The sequence below is a fragment of the Pogona vitticeps genome, chromosome 6 (genome assembly GCF_051106095.1).
Source record: "Pogona vitticeps strain Pit_001003342236 chromosome 6, PviZW2.1, whole genome shotgun sequence".
Taxonomy (NCBI): domain Eukaryota; kingdom Metazoa; phylum Chordata; class Lepidosauria; order Squamata; family Agamidae; genus Pogona; species Pogona vitticeps.
The window spans coordinates 40624591-40647456 of record NC_135788.1 but is presented as its reverse complement, the minus strand read 5'-3'; the positions used below and the strand labels follow the sequence as shown (position 1 = coordinate 40647456).

The 22866-nt window shown below is 39.3% G+C and overlaps 1 protein-coding gene across 1 annotated transcript; it reads left to right on the top strand.

The window, feature by feature from the left end:
* Nucleotides 1-8379: 8379 nt before the first annotated feature.
* SGO1 (shugoshin 1) lies at nucleotides 8380-22322 on the top strand. The gene is made up of 11 exons (XM_020807409.3): nucleotides 8380-8646; nucleotides 10764-10912; nucleotides 10986-11182; nucleotides 12557-12661; nucleotides 13515-13582; nucleotides 16035-16065; nucleotides 16153-16198; nucleotides 18047-18922; nucleotides 20653-20838; nucleotides 21349-21532; nucleotides 21728-22322. Exons 2-11 carry the CDS (start codon nucleotides 10771-10773, stop codon nucleotides 21867-21869), a joined length of 1977 nt encoding a protein of 658 aa, XP_020663068.3. The 5' UTR covers nucleotides 8380-8646; nucleotides 10764-10770; the 3' UTR covers nucleotides 21870-22322.
* The last annotated feature ends 544 nt before the right edge of the window (nucleotides 22323-22866 follow it).

Sequence of the window (22866 nt, the reverse complement as noted above, 5' to 3'; positions counted from 1 at the left end):
TATAGAAGGCTGCTTCTACATTATTCTGTGTAAGGCTCAGATTGGCACAGAACATTTGAAGAACTGCGACTGTTCTTGTATTGTTACTGTTAATAATTTCCCCTAACACCTTTTATTTCTTCAAGTACTTTAGCATTGTTATTTTGTTCACGTTTACAACAGGAACATGGGGAAGGTTACTGTTTTCATAGACTGAGAAGTACTTACCATTTGAAAGCTATATTTTGAGTCCAGGACAGATGTGACTTTTCAACCCACATTTTTGTTTTTAAATCAAAGCCTTTCAATATACACGATAAACAATACAAATATAATTTAATACTCACAATAATAAATAATAATCATGATCAGAAGTCAATCTGAGTTATGTTGACCCTTTTCCAGGTTTTCCTGGAGAATACTCAGAAGTGGTTTTCCACTCCCTTCTTCTGGAGGCATCCTGGGATTGTGCAGTTTGCCCAAAGCTACACGGGCTGGCTCTACTCGCAAGAAGCACAGTGGGGAATCAAACTCCCAACCCGTGGCTCTGCAGCTAAACACCTAAAACACTGAGAAATCCAGCCAGACCATTTTTACCTTAAAAATGACTAAATACTTTATTAAATCGGGAAACAACCTTTCCCAGCAGAAACTCCTTTCCACTGTTGTCAGATAGGCACTACAGTGGGGTCTCGACTTACGAACTTAATCCGTATTGGAAGGCAGATCTCAGGTCGAAAAGTTCTTAAGTCGAATCTGCATTTCCCATGGGAATGCATTGAAAACCATTTAATCCATATCTGCTCTTTTCCGTCCACAGAAACTAATGGGAAGCTGCTATTCTGCCTTCTGCCACTAGAGGGGGATATTTTTTCTTTTTTCCTTTTAACCTAAGATGACTTAGCTTTTAAAAAAAGAAAAAAAAAGAGTTCGTAACTCAAATCTAAGTTCGTAAGTCGAGTCCATATATTCCTATGAGAGCGGTTCGTAAGTCGAGACCCCACTGTATTGCAATACTGTACATATAAGCATGGGGTGGGGGAGAGGTCTGAATTAATACTACATGCTTTACACTTTTTATTACATAGTTTCTCCCTTAGTTTCCAAAACAATGAAAGGCATTCTCCTCTAAGGTGTGGGTCAGTTACATAGACCCATAATTGCACCTTGGGGGCAATGGTAACACTTTTCATGGCTATCTTCATGTCCTTTGAACATGTCCAATATCTGCCTGTCCATCAATTGCAAGATAAAACATTTAAATACTCAGTGGATCTGTGTAAGCACAGAAGGATGGGGGTGGGAAGAGAGAAGTGGGGAAGACTTTTTTGCTCAGTTTTTTCCTGAGAGCTCCTGTTGTTTTCTAACTTAAAATTTGAATTCAGGACTTAATGTCCAAGTAAGCATGCTTGTAATTGCAGTGATAGTCATCTTTAAAAGGCTGAAACACAGGGCATTTAGGCTTTTGAGCTGTTTGCTGAGCCTCCCATGTACTACTCCCCCAGCATCAACATCAAAAATGTCTAGTAACTCAAGAAAGAATACCCTAGGAGGTTTGGATGGATGTAGCAGTTTGATCTGAATAGTAGAACCCATTTCAATTACTGTGCATCCATACTAAGATCCAGTGAATTATACTGGGGATACCTTCGTTAAAAAGCCTTCTTAGAACAATTTGGGGATTATACAAGTTCTTCTCCAGCCATGACAGGAAAGTCTTCCTGATGTTTCTGCTGTGTCATATCTTGACTTGCTCCAGTTCATCATAGTGACTTGCAAGAACAATGGAAGCAAGCCATTCTGATATGCTGGAATCAGTCCTATCTCCTCATCCCACAGACACAGCAGTAATCGTGCTCTGGAACAATGGTTTCCCAATCTTTGGTCCCCAGATGCTCTTGGACTGACACTCCCAGAAGCCTTCACCACTAGCTGTGTTGGCTAAGATTTCCAGGAGCAGTAGTCCAAGAAAATCTAGAGACCCAAGGTTGGGAACCACTGATCTGCAGCATATTTGCATGCCCAAAGAATCTGGAGACTGGGTTGTACATTGTATTTCCAGCAGATCACTTTTACCTTACAGGTCTCTATTTATGATACCATCCCCCAAATTTTCACATTTATAAAAGAGAAGGATTTGCTGGTGCACTTAGGTAACATTTTAGTTTCATTAATGAAAGTGCTCGGGACTTTAGCTTTTTGACAGATTGTGATTGAATAAAATCTTAGATACATACCCAGTGGGAAAATTAGCAAAATTAAAATAAAGATAGAATATATATTTTATGGGCTTAAAGACCTAGTTGCCCAGCAGAGTTTCACTATAAAACAGTTAACAGTTTTGTTATTTTAACTGCAGCAACGGATAAGGGGAAGTCTGGACTTTTATGTTTCATATTGCATTTTATTAAAAATGTGTCAATGAAGCCTGCAATTTTGAGCCTAATTATTTGGAGGCTGCATTGGAATATGTGGAGCTCACTGCTAAGGAAATGGAGGGCATGTCCAGATGGGCATTTGTCTTGTTATTTTGTGTGCTGCTGGAGTGGATGATCCACTCTTTTTTTTACTGACTGCACAACATAATCAAAGGAGCAGACCAATTGGCCCCCATCCATACCCACACCTCTTGATTCCCTGTCAGAAGGTTCTACTTTTTTGGTGTGGGTAGCTGCACTCTAGCCTAGTCCATTCCCAACACGTGCAATTGTTGGGAATGGACTAAAATTGAGCCTTGCAGTTGTTAAAGCTGCACAGGCTCCTTTTGGTTTGAATTTCCGGTATCATGAAGTAGCTTAAAAAACAAGCCGCCTCAGGATATCAGCATATCGAACACTTCCCTGCTCCTCCACAGAGGGGCAGAGGAAGTGAAATTTAATATATCACTCCTCCCCACAACTTCAAGTAATGCTATTTAGATCACAGGAGCCTACACCAAAAGGGCCAGTGTAGTCACACCCACAGCTAAAATTGCTGCGAACCACTTATACTGATGTGCTGTAGGAAGTACAAAATTAGGTCTTAGGCAAAAGAGAAACAATGTTGTATTCATATCCTTCACTCCCTGGAACCTGAGTATGATAAATGACACTGTAATATGACTAATTTTAACATACTGTATAGTATAAGCGCAATCATGAAAAACCATCCTAACCAGATTTTGCTCTAAGATGAAAAATCTTCCACTCCTGCTTAGATCTATCAGTCAAATGTGTCTCTAAATGCATATTCGAAGCTCACTGCCATCTGCCTGCATTTTACTATTTCCAATATGAAGATTGTCATCCACATTTCAGTACAGCCAGTCAAGCACAGTTGTCCTTTTAAAGTGTAACTAGAGTTGGGTCATGGCTAGAACCTCCATGCTCAAAGAGCAACAAAACTGTATGAAGTACTCCCATGACACTCTCATATGTTGCAGACTCCTCACCCCTTGGAATACTGCACCTCTGCTGCTCAGGCATAAGATATTCACAGTAGCAAAGGATGATAGCTAAGAAATATATTACATCTCATCTTCAGATATTACGTCTACCAGTAATTTTTCTCTCTCCTGAATAATATTTTTTTTCAAAGAAAATGGAAAAGCCAAGAAAAGAAAGTCAGCAAAGGACAGGAACACAATAAAAATGATGGAAGTGAAGGCAACGAACAAGCCCTATTTGTCTGAGAAGAATACAGCAAATAACTTAAAAGTTACTTTTCAGTTTACAAATTCTAGAATTCCCAAGCTACATAGCACTCGCCATGATGGCTGGGAAAGCTTGGGAATCAGAATCCAAACAGTAAACTCTCCAAGCATAAACATCATCGGAAGAGCAGGTGTGGCATGGACTTGATACTGAGGACATCTGAACAGATGGCTCATTTGGAGGATTATGGAAATCATTAATCTGTTTTAAGGAGAGATTTTTATAATCAAATATGAGGACTGAATTTTTAATGGGTTCTTCAAGACAGTGCTACTAAAGCTTTTAGAGAGTATCCAGTTTACATTTTTACAACCACACATAAAGAAAAGTAACTGCAATCACAGCTGTAACTTTAAAGCAACAACTGTAATGCTGCCTGCATCTTTTCTGGCTTACATCTAACAAAGATGTACCTGCCAAAATCTATCTTGCCAAGAACTTTTGAACTTTACATCTGCAAGCAACCTTCCTGGAAAAATCCATCTTGGGAAGAACTTTTGGACTTCAAATTCTTCACACTGGTGTCCTGATAGTTGTCCTGATCCATGAAAGCATACAGATTGTGTGATGATTTTTTAATGGTCTATAAAGATATTGCCTATTCTTTCATTTGTATTTTGTAATGACCCCATGGCTCCCTTTTATTTCAATGGAATTATGAGGATACCATAAAAATAGTCGCCACCCCCTGTACCAACAAGAGGTCACAAGGGCTTCAACATAAGTGGAGCAGAACTGCAACCACTAGGTAATAATAAGTATTTTTACTTTAAAATATTATTGTGGCACAGTGGTTAAACCACTGTACTGCAGCCAAAACTGTGCTGCCGACCTGGGGTCCAATCCCAGGTAGCCGGCTCAAGGTTGACTCAGCCTTCTATTCTTCTGAGGTCGGTAAAATGAGTACCCAGCTCGCTGGGGGGGGGGGCAGCAATGTGTAGCCTGCATAATTAACTTGTAAACCGCCCAGGGAGTGCTTGAAGCGCTATGGGGCGGTATATAAGCAACACGCTTTCCTTTGCTTTAATCTGACCCCAATTGGCTAAATTACAGTGGTGCCTCGCTTAATGACGATAATCCATTCCAGGAAAATGTCGTTAAGTGAAAACATTGTAAAGCGAAATTAAAACCCCATTGAAATGCATTGAAACCCGTTCAATGCGTTCCAATGGGGTAAAAACTCACTGTCGAGCGAAGATCCTCCATATGGCGGCCATTTTCACTGCCTGTATAGCGAGGAATCCATCCCTAAACATAGCAGGGAGCCATTTTAATTACCCGGCGGCCATTTTGAAACCACCGATCAGCTGTTAGAAAAACATCATTTTGTGAAGAATCGGTTCCCGAAGCAGGGAACCGATCATCGCAAAGTGAAATTCCCCCTTTAGACCATCGTTTTGCGATCGTCGTAAAGCGGATTCATCGTAATATGGGGCAATCGTTAAGCGAGGCACCAATGTATCATTGTGTGAGTAGGAGGCAAAACAGATGGAGAGTGTGCCATCCCCTCAGCAGTCTGAAAGGGAAGGAGAAAGGGAAAGTCAAGAGAAAGGGACAGAGGAAGAAGAATCAAAGACACAAGAAATAGAGGAGAAGATAGAAGAAGTAAAAGTGGTAGGTAAGGAACAGGAGTCAGGTGTGTGCAAGATAGAGGAAGGGATAAAAGAGTTAAGAGCAAGAGCAAAAGGGGAAGCGTCAGGAGGAAGAGTTTGAGAGAAGGTAAACATTTTCTTGACAACGGAAAAACGGACGGTCAGGAGAAACAGAGAAAGTAGTAGTATGTGAGGATGAGTGGGAGGAAACCGAACCCTATGAGACTAGAACATTTAAAATACTGAAGGGAGATTTAAATAACGAATTTAGAAAAGCAGAACTAAATATTGACAAAGAGAGAGTTGATATACAGGGACAAAACCGATAATTGATAATGGACTGCATTCGTCTTCCCAAGGGGACACGGTCCTGTGAAAAATGTGAATCATCCCAAGCCTCCTCAGCTGAACGAGAAACTGATGGAAGGGGAATGGTCCAGACACCTGTGCTGCGGGACCATTTGTGTTACACGGAGCGGGAATCTGAGGAAACCCAATGACCAAGAAAGATTTTCGAGAACCTACCATTGTTAGAAGAACCGTTGAAGAAGTCAGTACCTTTGTTGTAGAATTATTCGCCCGAAAAGTTATCGTTTTATGTTAATAGCGATATAATTAAGAATCAACAACTGAATGTAGTTAAAAAAGATTTGTTTAGTGATACTCCTTTATTGTCATTTCATTTACAAGATGAGGATTTGCCTAAACATTTTAACGAACCTGATCACACACCGCCATTCCCTGATAGAGGGCTTGAGTATTCTGTGTCGCCCCCTTGTTTGCTTGAATATTTAGAAATAAGTCTGAATATTCTGTTTGATGGGTTTTTATTTCAGATTAGCATTGATCCTTTAGTCCACCAGTAGCTCATAATCTAGTGTCAGTTACACTACTGCAGTTCTCTTGATTCTAAAAGAATCTTTTGTACCTGTTAAAATTGTTAGAAGGCTCAGCTAGTCACAACCAACACGGAATATTTTGCCCAACTAAAGTATGATCTGTAGAGTAAAACTAAATGATGCTAATAGATAGCCAGTGCTTTTGCGTCACTGTTGTGCATGCACATCTTGACTGCCTATTTTGCATCTTATTTGCCAAATGGGATTTTTGGCAAAGTCGTGCACCAATTCAAATACAGATTTTTTTCCAGGTTTTCATTGTAATCATAGTGGTCTTTAAACATTTTCAATGTTAATCTCATCAAGTACAATGGAATTTACAGTACAATCTGTGCATATCTGTCAACAAGCTCCATTTAGTTTAATGGTGCTTACTCCAAGGTAAGTATCTGTGTGTGCAGATAGATTGATAGCACAGCAGCCTTACTGTTAAATGAGTACAGTAGTATATTGGATTACAACCATAGGTAAGACAAGTCAGCAAGTTTCCCCAGAAAATCTAAACAGGGGTTACTGATAACATAGACTTAAAAATAGGCTGAGACAGTTGCACAGGTGTTTTGTAGGTTAACTTACACAAGAGTGGTACACAATATGACTGAGTACAAACTGTGCTACAAGACACAATTCTACAAAATCCCTAAAGAGGGCATTCTCTTAGAAGTACTCCCCATCCATTGTATGCCACTTCCTTTCATGAGGCAAGAGCACACAAAATAAAAAGACATAGAAGTTCAATGACAACTAAATGGTGTCTTCTTCTATGGTGTGCTCTATAAAACAGCTGCATTGCATTTCTTCCCATTCAATCTAAACTACTTTATATGGCTACATGGATTTTGTGGACATTGACCATTGACTGTAATAAAATCGAACTATCTATCTGAGTTCTTTGAATACACGGAAATGTAACAGAAATGTTAAACAGTTCCAACAGAATTCTATAGTATTAAAAAATCGCTACAATCCCATAGCCACTTATTTAAGATCACCTCGAAATCAGCAGGCGCTGCTTCTGAGTAGACATACACAAGTTTGTGCTCCGTGATGTATAAAATCCTCAAAACAACTAAAGTATCTGCGCTAACCTAAAACTGTCTGCGACCTCCAGGGTTCATTTCACACCACTCTTTTGTTTGTTTGCATGACAGGTCACATATGAAAGCTTTTATTTCTTTTAAACATCCAATAATCAAAGGAACTTGCACATTATTTAAGAGTAACGAAGAGAGAGTAAGAATGCCATGTTAAAAATATTTAATAGATCTAATTACGGCAGCTGTAAAATATTTTAGTTTTAGGAGGCGAAGGACTTGTTAAAGAACGATGAAGTTGGTTCAGTATCGCTTTCTGCAACGATTTTTCGGAAGGAAAAATAAATTTATGGAAGCAGACTGTTTCAGGACGTTGCGCGGTATCTCCTCACTCCACCTGCGGTTTTCACAACACCACTGCCAAACTGCTGTTGGCGTTCCTTTTTTCCGAACCAACCCAACGGCCTTTCGTTATTTTGTTCTTTGGCTCGCGTGTTTCAGGAACTATAACAAGGCAGCACGGCTTGCGCCATTGTTGCCCAAAGAATGGAACGGCTTCAATGTCTCGGTTACAAAGCGTCGTTGAAGCAATATCCTTCTCCTGGCAACAAACGCAAGCCTTTACACAGGAAAACATCTGGGTATTTAGTTTGCAAGAAGGAAACTGAACGCTAGCGTGGACTTCCTTTTAATGCCTGTTTTAAGACTAAGTTCTTTAAGAAGTTCTTTGCTTCCTAAAACTAAAATATCGTTTTACAACTGCCGTAATTACATCTATTCAATATTTTGAACATGCCATTCCTACTCTCTTCGTTATTTTTAGATAATGTGCAGCTTGCTTTGAATATTGAATGTTTAAAAGAAATAAACGCTTTCATATGTGAACTGGAATACAAACAAAAAAGTGGTATAAAATGAACCTTGAAGGTAGCAAACAATTTCAGGTTCGCGCAGACGCTTTTGTTTGAATGAGATTATGCAGCACGGAGGACAAACTTATGTACGTCGCTGAAAAGCAAAGCGGATACCTAAATAAACCACCAATCAGAACGTGGCGGTTCGGGAACTGGATGGTGCTGGAACTGACAGGCGGTTCAGAAAGTGCAACGCCGAGGGAAGAACCAATAGAGCAGCACCTGCAAGAGGGAAGGAAGAGAAGTGCGCGTGCGCATTCTGGATCGTCGTTACACTTCCGTTCTCCGGCAGCACAGCCAGCCAATCAGGAGGCGCAGCGGAGAATTTCGAACGGATGGGGAACAAGACGGGAGGGAAGGATAAACAAGAGCAGCCGTTCTCTCGCCGCCGCCGCCGCCGCCGTTAGCGGCTTGGGTGGACTCGTTCTCGCGCGCTTTTTTTTTTTTTTTTTGCGCCGGCGCATTTGAAGCGAATGCCCAGGCCTCAGAGGACTCCGAAAGAGGGACGCCCGCGACCGCAAAAGGGTGCTTTCTAGGTTCGAGGCCCTTTGTTGTTTTGGAGGGGAGGCGAAGGCGAAGGGGGTTGCTCCGCGGAGAGGCTCCTTGGGACCTGGCGGGATGTGGCTTGTCTCTCAGCTGGTTTTCCCCCTCCCACACACACACGGGAGGGGATTGGGACCGGAGCCGTTTCCCAAACAAGTAGGGCGTTCCGTGTAAGCGGAGCACTGCCCTGCCTCTCTCTCTCTCTCTCTCTCTCTCTCTCTCTCTCTCTCTCTCAAGCATATGTGATTGGCAGTTTTCTTCTACTCTCACCTTTCTACTCTTTTAGTTCAGAGGAATAATAAAGTGAGGTTTCGATAAGGGATTGTATAGGAATTATGATTATAGAATAATGGAGTTGGAAGGTTCTTACAAGGCCATCTGGTCCAACCCCTGCTCAATGCAGAAATACAAATCAAAGCGTATTTGAGAAATGGTTGTCCAGTTTTCTTTTGAATGCTTCCAGTGTTGGAGTGCTCATCACCTTTGTTCTATTGTTGTATTGCTCTAAGAGTTAAGACATTTTTCTGATATTCAGCCTAAATCTGACTTCCTATAGCTTGAGCCTGTTATTAATTACATGCCCTGTTAATTAGTTGTAGAAAGTCAGAAGAGTTTCTTCCAGAATTCCTTTTAGTGGTCTGAATGCTTAGTTTTTATCACCACATATCTCCCCTCCCCTGACCACTGCTGCACAATTGAAGCCAATCCATAGCTATTCTGTGTATAGGTGTTCCACCGTTGTGGTGGTCCTCATGCTTCTCCATTGTTTCTTGTACTGAATTATTCGTTCAGAAGTTTTCTGAAATTTCCATTTGGACAATGTAGGTCAATTTCATACATCACTGTGAGTGTTTACGTATTTGTGCTGATTTTAGCACATTTGCGCTGACCTACATTACTTACCTATGATAGTGACTAATTCAGTGAAAAGTATCAACACAGTGTAAAGTCGCAAGTACTCAAAGAATATCACCATAAGATTCACGAACTTCGTGCCTATGGGATTGGCATCTCATAGTTAATATCTAACAGCAATCTGTCACTACTGCAAGAGTATACGAGATAACTTGCAGTTGTGGCCAGGTATATATTGGAATCACAAAACGCAGCATTCACATCAGAATCAAAGAACATGAGAAACACTGCAGACTAAAACAACTGGAAAAATTGGCAGTAGCTGAACATGCCCTAAAACATGCTGGACATGACATTCTAATTCAAAACACAGAAGTACTGGACAGCACCAGCAATCGTTATGTTAGACTGCACAGGGAAGCCGTTGAAATCCACAAACACTGGCAGAGCTTCAACAAAAAAGAATGTCTAAAGAAAAAGAAGAAAGTCTAAAACCCATCAAAGCCTGGCTCCCAGTACTGAAAAACACAGCCTGCAAAAGGTCAGCGAACTCTACCCAGCTACAAGGACCATTGATCACTGCACACAAAAGACCAGCTAACAACAGCCATCAATCATAGTGACAGATCATCTCTCCCCCTTATCACAACAATACACCCATAACAAAAAACACGCTGATCACCCAATCTCCTGAAAAAGGACAAAAGGCTGATCCTACAGCTATAAATACTCAACTATCCCACCAAAGCACAGACAGAATTTTGACTCCTATCCTCTGAAGATGCCGGACACAGAGACTGGCAAAACGTTAGGAAGAAAAACCTCAAGAACATGGCCAGACAGCCCGGAAAACCTACAACAACCATTGGATCCCAGCCGTGAAAGCTTTCGAAAATGCAACAACAATCTGTCAGTTTGTAAAGGGATTTTAGTTACATGATTGCTAATGTTTTTTTTTTACATTAGTTTAACAACGTATAGGTAGCAAAATATCTAAGACTACTGGTTCATATAAAATGATCACTCCTATTCTGATTTTAAGATAATATATTGATAAGTAGTAATTAAGAAAATAACACACTTTCCTGATTACTCTTCTCAGTAGCATTTTAAAGTAAAAATAATACTGTGTTATTGCAAACAAGTATTTCTGAAGCGGAACATGGGTCAAGCCACAAATATTCATAGTAAAATCAGGGAAGACTTTTTAAATACATGTTTGAAACCATAATAAATTGTTCTTGTATTCTTTAAGGAGCAATATGGCTAGAGAAAGGTGCTTGAAAAAATCATTTAAAGACAGCCTGGAAGATATAAAAGAACGAATGAAAGAGAAGAGAAATAAGAAATGGTCAAAGCTGGGCAAAGCTAACCAAGTCTTAACTACAAAGGGTAAAATTACAGGTAAATAATATTCTATTGAGATTTTCCCAGAAAAAGGAATTTTAGGTATTAACTCTCTCCAGTTTTTTCCCAGACAACTCTTTTACACAGCTGAAAAGCTGCCAAGTGAACAATCGAGCATTAGCCCTGGCTTTAGAAGAGGAAAAGAGGAAACTGAAGGAAGCACAAGATATTATCCTGCATTTAAAGAGAGAATATCAACACCTGAAGTTTCAGGTGTTTGTCCTGCAACGAAAGCTGGAAACGCAACAAGGACAAAGACATGATGAGGTACTTTTTTTAAACTGGTGTTTTACATATATACCTGCCCTATAGGGGGAAATGTATTGCAGAAGAACAAATATTTGATAAGGTTCTACAAATCTTTGTGACAATCATTAAAATTACCTTCAATCATATTTCAGTTGATCTCATTCAGTCACATAAAAAACCTTACAGTATTGATATTGCGATATTTTTCTGCCTCACTGAAAATTCTAGTATATCGGAATAGAAAAGTTTGCCAGAGTGAGAAAACATTAGGTGGATTAAGCTGTAATAAAATTTATACTGTGGTCTAGACTGGTGTATTTTTCTGTTTCACTGAATTCCAACTTGCTGTCCCCAGATGGCAGGCCAGAGTTGGCCAACCTGCTCACAACCAGAGCACTTCAGTGTCATTTCAGTTTGTCATTTCAGTTTTTCTTGTTGTGGATAGCATATCCCCACCCCACCTCAGCTGTTACATTGGTTAGAAGAAATAATTGCTCCAGTGCAAAAATCAGATTTGTTGGGATAATTTTTGTCTGGTATTTGTTTTATTTTGTTTGTATTAACATACAAAGAACAGTGACGGTCATGTGGCTGAAATTTGGGGGTATTTTTTACTAGTGTACAGGTGACTGTAATAGAGGGAACTTTGTTATAAGTCTGTAAGTGTATATTCATAAACAGGAGATGTATCTGGGGAGATTAAAATATCCCTTTCAAGTGCATTATTAAGGTAATATGCTGAATAAGTACTGAAACTGTATGACCTGTATGAGATTAAAAGGAGGCATATTTGTTATCATATTGATAGCAGCTAGTTCCATGCTTCTGTACAATCTTTGCATGTGTACAAATGCACACATATCAGTGGTTACTTGGTGGACCTCTGAGATCTCTCAGAAGAGATGAGATTATCTGTCATTAAACACAACAATAGTAGCTGGAAAAGTAAAAAGGATCAGATCCTTACTACCACTGATTACATCTGCAAAAGTTTTAGTTTGTTCAGTTTAGTTGACTGATGGACTAATCAAGACTTGTGGTCCAACTTAAAATGTCTTTCAAAGGTTATCCTTAAAGAGCAATACATCCCAGAGCTTCTTTGAGGTGCTCATCCATTAAAGGAGGTGTTAAAGCAGGTGTAGGCAATGCTGGCCTTCCAGATGTTATAGGAGTACAGCTTTCATAATCCCTCACTTTTGAGTATGCTGTCTAAGATTGATGGGAATGATACACCAAATGAGTGTGATTCCTGGTAGTAGGAAATATATACAATTTTTAAAAACCCTGCTATTTTATGTTTGGTTTTATGTCTGAACAAGTCTTCTGAAGATAAACATGCTAAGTGGGCATTTAATTCCTCTGTATATTTACAACACTCTCATTCTTAATTAGACTAAATTAGTGGCTTTGAAGAAGATTATTTTGAAAGTTTTTCAAGATTTGCGCAATGCAGGAAACCTTCTTGGTCTGGCAAATGATCAGAGTACCACAGATTTGGTGAGTCTTGCTTTTAGACAACTCAGTTGTTGCCTAAGTTTAATAAAATTCTGTTGATTTTTTTTACATGACAAGTCATGTTAAATCCCAGCATAGCGATGTCCATTTGATTCCTGGATGCATGGTTCTCTATTTTCTCTCTATGCCATGTTTTTTATTTGCATAACCCAAGTTCTTCTACTAAGAGTAGGTTTTGATTATTCTGGCTATATGTTGTGTGTCTTTCAGTGTCTGATGTCATAGTTTTATAGCCACATTTCAAAATATGGTAACAGAACAAAAATTATTCTGGCTATATGTTGTGTGTCTTTCAGTGTCTGATGTCATAGTTTTATAGCCACATTTCAAAATATGGTAACAGAACAAAAATTGCTAAAAAAATACCAACAGGGCATGAGGTGGTATGGAGGGTAACAGGCTGTGTCACTGAGATGTTATCAGGGTGAGAGGAAAGCTGATGACGTACAAGAGGGCACTTTGCAGCATATCAGTTGCAAGGCTAACTTTTTTTACTTACATACAGCTCTTAGAATCCTCTGTGCAAAAATGGCCTCTGGCTGTGGGGTATTTTTCCAATCTGTTGAACTGCACTAGAAGATGCTTGTGATTTGGCAGTTTTGTGTTTCCACAGTACCAAGCTATGAATTTCTGTGTGTATTCTTCATGACACTCCTTAGTAAGGGGACTTAATTTCCCCTTGATCACTATTACCAGAAGCATATTAACTTCCAGCCTCACAGATAGCTGGTGAGAAACTAATGCCCTACTCCATTTTCAGACATGTGCCTTACGTATATTTATTATGTATAGTTCATTCAGTATTATGACTGGGCAATATTTTCAATTTTTACAGAGCCAGTCTCCAAATTTCTCACACCTTGAAGAATATGATTCCAGTAGATCAAGAAATCAAGATTCTCTGTAAGTTTATTCCGTATATTTACTCTTGTTTTGTCCTTTCAAGACAAAAATTCTGAAATTTGTACCAAGAAGATAATTTTTTATATTGTAACAAGTTATAAGTAGACTTTTTCTGCCGACTGAAAGTTGTTTACATTAACTTAGTTGACCACCTCAAAACATGAATTACAGTGGGGTCTCGACTTACGAACGGCTTGACATATGAACGTTTCGACTTACGAACCGCTCTCATAGGAATATATGGACTCGACTTACGAACTTAGATTCGAGTTATGAACTCTTTTTCCTTTTTTTAAAGCTAAGTCATCTTAGGTCAAAAGGAAAAAAGAAAAAAATTATCCCCCTCTAGTGGCAGAAGGCGGAATAGCAGCTTCCCATTAGTTTCTATGGACGAAAAGAGCAGATACGGATTAAATGGTTTTCAATGCATTCCTATGGGAAATGCAGATTCGACTTAAGAACTTTTCAACTTGAGAACTGCCTTTCAATACGGATTAAGTTTGTAAGTCGAGACCCCACTGTATTGTGAACTGGGTTACTGTGAAGAAGTTAGCATGCTAGTGCAGGCTCTGTGTTTTTCACATTTCAAACAAGAGCAGCTAACAAGCTATGTACCTTCCATCTGGAGTTTGTTTAGTGTGACATGTAAGCTGAGAAATCTGACTTGTCTCCTCAGACAAGACAGGGTTATTGGTTCCAGTTACGGTTGAGCATTTCAGTTAGAGAGACTTACGTAAGTGTTGACTTAACAAAGATCCTTTTAGTGGATATGGTCTAGGTGGGATTTTCAGTTGGATCTAGTCTAGAGCCACAAACCAAGAACAACTTGTGATGATTATTCTTGCTTATCAGGGAGAGACAAAACAGAGTTCCCATTTGCGTGTCATGCTTAAAAAAACCATAGTCAGAAGGACCAAAATTAGCTACACCTGTTTGCAAGAGGAATCAAGTGGAAGCGATCAAGCAGTATGCACCAGTATTTGGCTCTACTGCTATAAACCACTGACCCCCGGTTACCTTATATGTTGAAAACCTCCTGTATTCTTTCATTGTGACAAATTGAAATGTAGCATATGTACTGAAAACTACAGTCCATGATATGTTAAGTAAATACTTGAGCAAAAAATATATGATAGTGCCAAATCTAAAATGGTGGAAAGTTTTCCATACTCTCAGCTGCTTAAGTATCTTCATATACTCTATATCAGAATGGCATGAACAGAACTGAAAAATCTGCTAAACAAAATGTTTGGCAGTTTTGAACTCAGATGTTCCTGTGGTTCAGAAAGTGTGATTTCAGTGCAGTGCAATAGCCTCAGTCCAGTCATACCTGGAATAGGAGTTAACAGGATGGTTTAGTGCAGTGGTCCCCAACCTTTTTGGGATCGCAGACCGGTTGGGGGCTGTGGGCTCCATCAGTGGCGGGGGCATCCCCATGCTTGTGGGTGGGTGTGTCACCCCTGTGTGCATGTGCGCAAACGCAACACGCCCACCCACAAGCATGACACACCCCTCATGCATGCGTAGGGACTGAAGATCTGTCTCCACGACCCAGTTCCAGGAAGCCCACAGACCGGCACCAGGCTGTGGACCGGGGGTTGGGGACCTCTGGTATAGTGGATGTATTCTAGCTGGCACGAACAGTTAGAGTTAGGCTCTTTAGTCCAACATCTTATTAGAACTGTGTTTTCTCGGGAATAGAGAAAAATCACCAGGTGATTCTATAGAACCATGTGCATTTTACAGTTGTCGACAATATCCTTGAATTTGGCATCTTTTTTAGACCACAAGTTGTTGTGCAAACTAGATTTTTTTTCCTCATCTAAAAATAAGTGCTAATTTGATTTGCAGTTGAAAAAAGATCAACAAGTCAATACTTAACAGCTGGAATCCTGTTGCACAACTTTGTGCATATAATGGCAGATGATGAAATTTAAAGTTTCCTACTCTTCCCCCTTCTCAAGTTACAAGGCTCCTCAGGAAAAACTTTAAATCTTGGGAAGCTTTTGAGAGCCTAGGGATGGGGGAAGGATTTAGTATCCCAAAATTAGTGCTCCTGGTCCCAGTGTAGTGGTGGGGATTTATGGACAGCAGAGGCTCCCCTTCAAAGGCTCTCAAAGGCTTCCTCAAGTTGAAAGGGATCCCTGGGGAACTTCAGAACCTGAAGTGCAGAAACATGGAATAGGAAACTCTAAATTAAAGGTTAAAGTCTGAAGCTGATGATATCATCAGCCTTTATGCACATGAAATTATTCAGTAGTTTTCTGCCCAGTATCTTAAAGGCATATTTCTGGTTAATATTGATAAAGTTTATGGTGTTCACATTTAATTTTTGAAATAATATTTGGGGAATTGTAGAACATGCTTTCATTTGGAATGCGCTCATTAAAAAGTGTTATATGAGAATTTTCTGTCTTAAAATAATTCTGACTACTCCAATTGTTTTCTTTAGGACTTTGCTAAGGCATGTTCTTGCTGCTGATGTAAGTAAATAAGATAAAATATTTAGAATCAAAATGCAGGTTAATGTTGATAAAAATTACTCATCTTTTGTATCTGATTCTTGACAGGGTGTTGAAAATACACCTCCACTAGAAACATCTCAAAGAAATATAGGTAGGTAGCAGTACATTTAAGGTTCTGAAATGTGGGTTAAACATACAGCTATAGTGAGAGATTGACTGGAAATCTATAGGAGGATATGACTGATTGCAGTTTACATTGGAATGTTATGTAAGAACTAAGTCTCGTTGAATTTGATGAGGCTTGTTTTCCAGATACAGAAGGCTTTTAATTTCTGTTTCTCAACCCATAAACCTCTTTTGAATCTGAGGGAGTTTTAAAAAGCAGATTATAATGTGGCACAGAGATCTGATGATGATGTAACTTTTTTAAAAATCTACTTTGGGGTAGTCTAAACTTAGTTTTTGGATTCTAAGCATAGGAAATGTGTCAAGCATCAGTGGAAGTGCCTTTTTCCAGTTTTCAGTCGTTCCTGATTGCGCTTCTATATGGTCTCTTGGGCAATAATGGGGACATTACCTACAGATCCCAGGATTCAAGCATAAACTATGGTCATTGAGAACTTTAGTTTGTTTGGCCATACCCATTGGCAGGAGGAGGATCGGTATGCAGCAGCTCAGTTATAGTAAGCCAGCATTTTAAAAAAGCCATTACCATTATTGTGGGTTCTTTCTGTCTTCCAGTTCTCACTTATCTTTAGAGTCATAATTAATGCTTTATTTCTGATTTTCCAGATTAAATGTTGCACCTATTGGATGTTCTCACTTATCTTTTATTCAGCTTAGATCCCATTTTCTTACTTCAGAAAATACTTTATACTGGATTGCTTGTTCACATCAGTGTTTATTTCTGATAGTTAAATATCAGATCCCCCATATTCCTGTATCTTGTCTGTGCTTGCAGATTAATTTTGTAGCTCTTTCCTTGTTGTTGACACTTGCCACAACTGCATCTGTTTTGCTAGTGTTTTTTATTTAATCAAGTTAAATGTAGCAGTATGCAGTCATAAATAAATTGTATTCAATTTACAAGCTCACAAGTTTCCCATAGAGGATAGTTCTTTTCCCTGTTCTGTGTAATCTGTGCAGGACATCAAGTTATTGGGAGTATTTGGAGGTCAGTTTTATACCTTCCTGTCTACTTAAAGCAAGTTAATTGTGCATTGGAGTGTATGCATAGAGGTGAAAGGATTAACTTGTGTAGAAAATACAAACAGTACTGTACTCTGTTTTTATGCACTGCAAAGGCAAAGTAGGAAAGAGGGTTTTTCATACATACATACTGTTTGCTGTACAGTGGTGCCTCACTTAGCGACATTAATTCATTGCAGGAAAAACGTCGCTAAGCGATTTAATCGCTAAGTGATTTTAAAAAGCCTATAGGAAAGTATTAAAACACGTTTAATATGCTCCTGTGGGCTTAGAAACTCACCTTAAGTGAAATTCCTCCATAGCGGCAGCCATTTTGGATGCCTCTAGAGCAAGGCAAAACAGTGGCGGCCATTTTGTTTTTGCGGCGGCCATTTTGGAACCGCCGATCAGCTGTTAAAATGGGCACTTTGCGGTGATTGCTTCCGCATGATCATCGCAAAGCGATTTTTCCCCATAGGAAACATCGTAAAGTGATCGCTTTTGTGATCGCAAAAACAGCGTCGGTATGCGGTTTTGTCGCTCAACAGAGCGATTGGTAAGCGAGGCACCACTGTATTATGGGACAGTACTCATAATTGTTCTAAGAGACCATTCAGCAAACTGTATTAACTATTTGTCATTTCTAACACTACTTCATGCTTTTCTACTAACTTTGATTAATCACTGTGGAAATGTGTAGGGGATTTCCAAGACACGTGTTGTAAATCTTCCTTACAAAAATGGGTGACAAATTAACATGTTTTAGACCCAGTACCAGTTGGCATTGATGCATATTGTTTTAAATTCCTAGGTTGGCCTCCTAGTTCTCAGGATGATCATCTGAACTGTGAGAACAGGTATCCTTCGTTAAATGAAACAGATAGGCAAGTTGGTAGTGGCTTACCAAAAAGCATATCTATCCGTCGTCGCTGTTTAGTGATCAAAGGCCAGAATGAGCTGTCTGTGTCTAATAATACGGGAGTAATTCAGCAGATAAAGGATCTTTGTGTGCTAGATAAAACCGGATCTGAGAAAGATGTAGAGGAAAGGAATGAAAAATATGAAGAAACCAATATTTGTCAAGAGAACATATGTGACATGAACACTGATCAAACTCTGGAACATTCGAATATGCTGACTGATTCAAGTACCTTGGCAGCAGTCACAAAGCAAACTGATTTTAAAATTGCTGGAGGTTCTAAAACACAAAGAGAGAGAGGTCTGAAGAGAAAACTAGAAATTAAGAAAAATGGAAACAAACGGTCCCGGTCAAGATCCAAAAAAAAGAGAAGCCACAATGAACACTGTTCAGAAGAAAAAATAGATACATCAGTTGGTTGTAGCGATGCTTATGACTTTGTGCGTGAGGAAAGCATCCATATTACACCTTTCCGACAAAACAAAGAAAATGAAAATAACACTGTTGACGAAAGTTGCATACAAGAAACAGAACCTGGTAGTAGTGAATCATTCATTTCAGAAGAAGACTCCGATGACAGTCTCTACATACCTTATACCAGGAAATCAAAATCCAAAAACAGCTTGACCTGTAAAACTGATGTAAGCCCAAAACACACAAGACGGCAACTGAGAAGGACTGAGTGCAAGCAACATGATAACAGCACCAATGAGAGAAACAGGAATATTAGCCAATCAGAGAAGCATTTTGATGAGGAAACTGTTGCAAGTAAGTCCTGTTTATTGCTATCCTTTGAAGAAATTGTATCTGTTGTATGTGAATACTTGTGGTTTCTACAGTATTTTTAGGTTAGAAATATTCACTGAAATCCTGTTGCTTTGTGTCGCACTAGAGGAAGCCCATTGAATGAGTATGGATTTGGTGAATTACCTTCTCAAGTTCCATTGATTTATATGGCTCTACTCTTGTGCAACTTACTACAGTAAGCAACCAAATCTCAGCAATAGTTTTAAGTCTCAAGTCAGAATTGCCAGCAAAAGAGCTGTTCTGTTTCCTAATTTTACTATCCTGCTTTTGAACTTGCAGCACATATTTTCTGTAATAGGATATCCTTAATCAGCTGTTACTTCTAAAAGGCCACTGGAAAGTGATTATTCATGTAAAACAGAACAGTGGGAAATAATGTTTGAGACTTTTTCTTTCTATTAGCTATTATCTCAGGGTAGTTGCCATCCATCACTTCTCACTCAGGTGTCACTCTGATAGGGAGGCCAGGTAGGGTGTTCCTAGGGTAGAATCACAAGAAAAGGGAAGGGCGGGTGGGGAGGCAAATTTGCTAACATTTTTAGGTGCCCGTTTATATTTGTAAATCCTAATTTAGGAAAAATATTCATGTTTATAGAGAAGTATAATACATATCAATAGTGGGAAGAACTGGAACCAGGTGGCCATTGTGGCTGTTTAGTAAGGATGTTCCATTTGGATTGTTTGTACTATGTATGACTCTCAGAATTCTGCCTCTGGGAGTTCTACTTTACATACCCATACCTACAGACACCTAAATTTTGCTCACCTGGAGAAAAGGCCTGGCTTGAAGGCTTCATGACCTAGGCCAGAGTTAGCCAGACCTTTTCTCCAGGTGAGAAAAACTTAAATATCTATATGTGTAGGTCTGTCAGGTGGAACTCCCAAAATGGAGAATTCTGGGACTTAAAAGTTGAAGAAGTCTGAATGGCACATTCCTTCTGCTTAGTATTCTATCTAGGGGCTGACTTTTCATGGCCTCTGCTTCTCCATTTTATGGTTCTCTTACCTTTAAACCAGACTTGTTTAAAATAAAAGACTTTTCTTCAGAAGGAGGGCTGCCCTCTGTGATTGCAGGACACATGGCCATCATGCACTGTGCTACAGTCCTAGCCTTTTTCTTGTTAATGGTTGGACATTATTTTTTCCTTCCTTGGCCCCCTCCTAGAACATGCAGCTAGCTTGACCACAAGGTTTTTCCAGCTGGGAAATGAAACAGAATGCTCCAGCAACTACTGGCCAGAATTTGACATGCTTACATTAGTTTGCTAGTTCTGGGTTGTTTCTGATTTATTAAGCTGTTAACCTGTTAATGTTTAATATAGAAGAAAACCCCATCTCATTTTGCAACTTCATGTGTTAGGACCCATTTCTGCTTTCATCTTTGGAGCTGCCTTGCCTTGAACTTCCAGAACTTATCTATCTAACAGTATCTATGGATTGCATGTATCTCTTAAAACAAACTGACAATTTGTAAAGGAGGGTAAATAAAGTGTAGTATAACCCATGAATCTGTTGTGGAAATGTTACCATAAAATCTGGTGGCCACTAGATTAAACTTAAAAATGAACTTGGATAAATGCATACCAATAGCTGTGTGCCATGGTAACAAAACTTTATGCTTGGAAGCAGAATGCCAGCTATTAATAGATTATTAAAAATCAGTACACCAATACAATGGCTATATTTTGTAGGTACTTGCAAAATTACAGAACATAGTAACTGTGAAAATATGGAACAAAGTAGCGCATCTGTCGGTAGAAGAAACAGCACTCCTGATGTTGCCATGATGGTTGCTGCGCGTGTCCGTTTGGCTCACACCAAAATGGACAAGGACAAAGAATGCAACAAGAATTCTGAAAATCGCAACCTTAAAAAAGGTAATACTGTTGTGAAAGAGGTCCTGGAGAGAGTGTGCCATCCCACGAGAAAGAGGGCGGAGAGGGAGTAAGGAAGCCAGAAGGTGCCAATGTAGAGGTGGACCTAAAGGAGAACTTGACCATGGAGGGGCGAGAACAGAGCGAGGTGGGAAATTTGAAATATGTCTGGTAGAGGAGAGCAGGAGTCAGAAGAGGGAGGAGCAGGAGCTGTCAGTCTGGGAAGAGGGTATAAGTAGTCAGGCAGAGTGACGGTTTGAGGTCGAACTGGAGTTGTGGAAGCGTAAGAGAGAGCTGAAGAGGCTGCGGGAGTATGAGAGAGTGAAGACACAGGAGTTACGGGATTTTCTGAAGCTTAAGTTAGGGGGGTTGCTACCAGACCCCACCCCAAGAGAAGCAGGCGAGGTGAGACAGGAGACGCTGGAATGGTCTGTCATAGTCTTAAACTAAGGTAATGGACAGGCTTCTTTAAAGGACAGTGGGAATAAAAGAGATGAATAATTCTTTCAACAGATGAACCATCTGTGGTTCTTCCAAAATGTCGTCTCCATCTTGGCAATATTACCAACCTTGCATCATCATCATCTAACCAAACTAGAGCTTCTCACCCACCTCTGAATACTGAAGTAAAAAATACCTCTTACAGCCGACGCACGTGTACTCTTTTTGTTAGCTACAAGGAACCAAGTATCAGAAGGTCAGTATCTTTGGTTATGATCGGTTTCTTTCAGAAGCTAATAGTATATTCACTTTATAAACTTTATTGTGAAGACAGAACACAACCTCACGTAGTTTCTTAAATTTGTTATGACAAGTTAAGTAAGAGCTGTATAATATTTGCAAAAAATTTTAATGTTGGATTTTTCTCCTTTTGGTGAATGTCTTCTGACAGGAAGCTCAGAAGGGGAGACCCTTTTACAGACACTGGTTTTCTGAGCTCTCCAGTTTTCAAAGCGAAAAGGAGCAGCAAGTGCACATCTGTTAAAAAGAAACCGCTGTCCAGATATAATGAAGCTTTTGTTGGTTGTCTTTGAAAATCTTTCAGTGGAGAATATCTGTATTGAACTGTTTCCATATTCTTGCATTATAAAGGTAACGCTAAAGTTCTTTTGCTTGATTATGTTTGTATACATAGCTGTTGTATTTCTGGCTAGAATTATGAATTTATAATTATTCTTTATTCACACCATAACACACAATGACAGTCTGCATAAGTTCAAATTCTATATTTTAAAAATCTTGAGCAATAATATATTGAATGTGTACCTGTAATTGTAATTGCTGTAGTTTTCAGTGACACATCCAACATAAATTGGAAATCTGCTTAAGGAGAACATGGAAATAAACTTGTTCATTTGAAGTTTGAGTTCTTAGATGCAGATCCTTTCAGTTGTAAAGGCTCTGTAATTGCCAAACTTTTAAATAAAATTTTCTAAATGATTATTTTCAATGAAATTGATAATTAAATGTTTTTAAACTCTGGAAAAGTTAATCCTGTTTACTATATTGGCTATACTGTTGTTCAAGCATCTCTCCACTTGCAGCTGTTCTGATGGTCCATGAAGAGAACAGGGCAAGTACCTTGTAATGTTCAGCTGCAGACCAGTGCATGTTTATCTGGTATTAAACTACAGGTTTACAAATAGATGGGTGTAGTTCCACTCCACTGGCTCAGCTGAGACACCAGCTGCTTTGGCTCCATGTCTCATTGAAATCTTATGTATTCCATGCAGCTCTTTTAAGAATTAGTGCTTCAGATTACTGTCACCCCTCCTGCTTTTCAATTCCTACTCCTTTCAAGTTTTCTCTTTTTGATGATAACCCTGATTGTATTATTTTATTATTGATCTGTCAGCTGCTTTCGGAGCTTCTTCTGACTGAAAGTACCATGGAAAAAGTAACTAAATGTGAAGACAAGTAATCCCTAGCAAATAATTGAAATTGATCATAGGATTTTGGCAACAATGGTCCTTTTTAGTTGTGAACTGATGTTTATCTGCAGGAAAACTAAGGGCCACAAGTTGTTTTGGC

Coding starts and splice junctions, on each gene's coding strand:
- SGO1 (XM_020807409.3), top strand. CDS start 10,771: ATGGCTAGAGAAAGGTGCTTGAAAAAATCATTTAAAGACAGCCTGGAA. Junction 12,662..13,514: donor ATCAGAGTACCACAGATTTG/GTGAGTCTTGCT, acceptor CAATTTTTACAG/AGCCAGTCTCCAAATTTCTC. Junction 16,199..18,046: donor AACATCTCAAAGAAATATAG/GTAGGTAGCAGT, acceptor TTAAATTCCTAG/GTTGGCCTCCTAGTTCTCAG.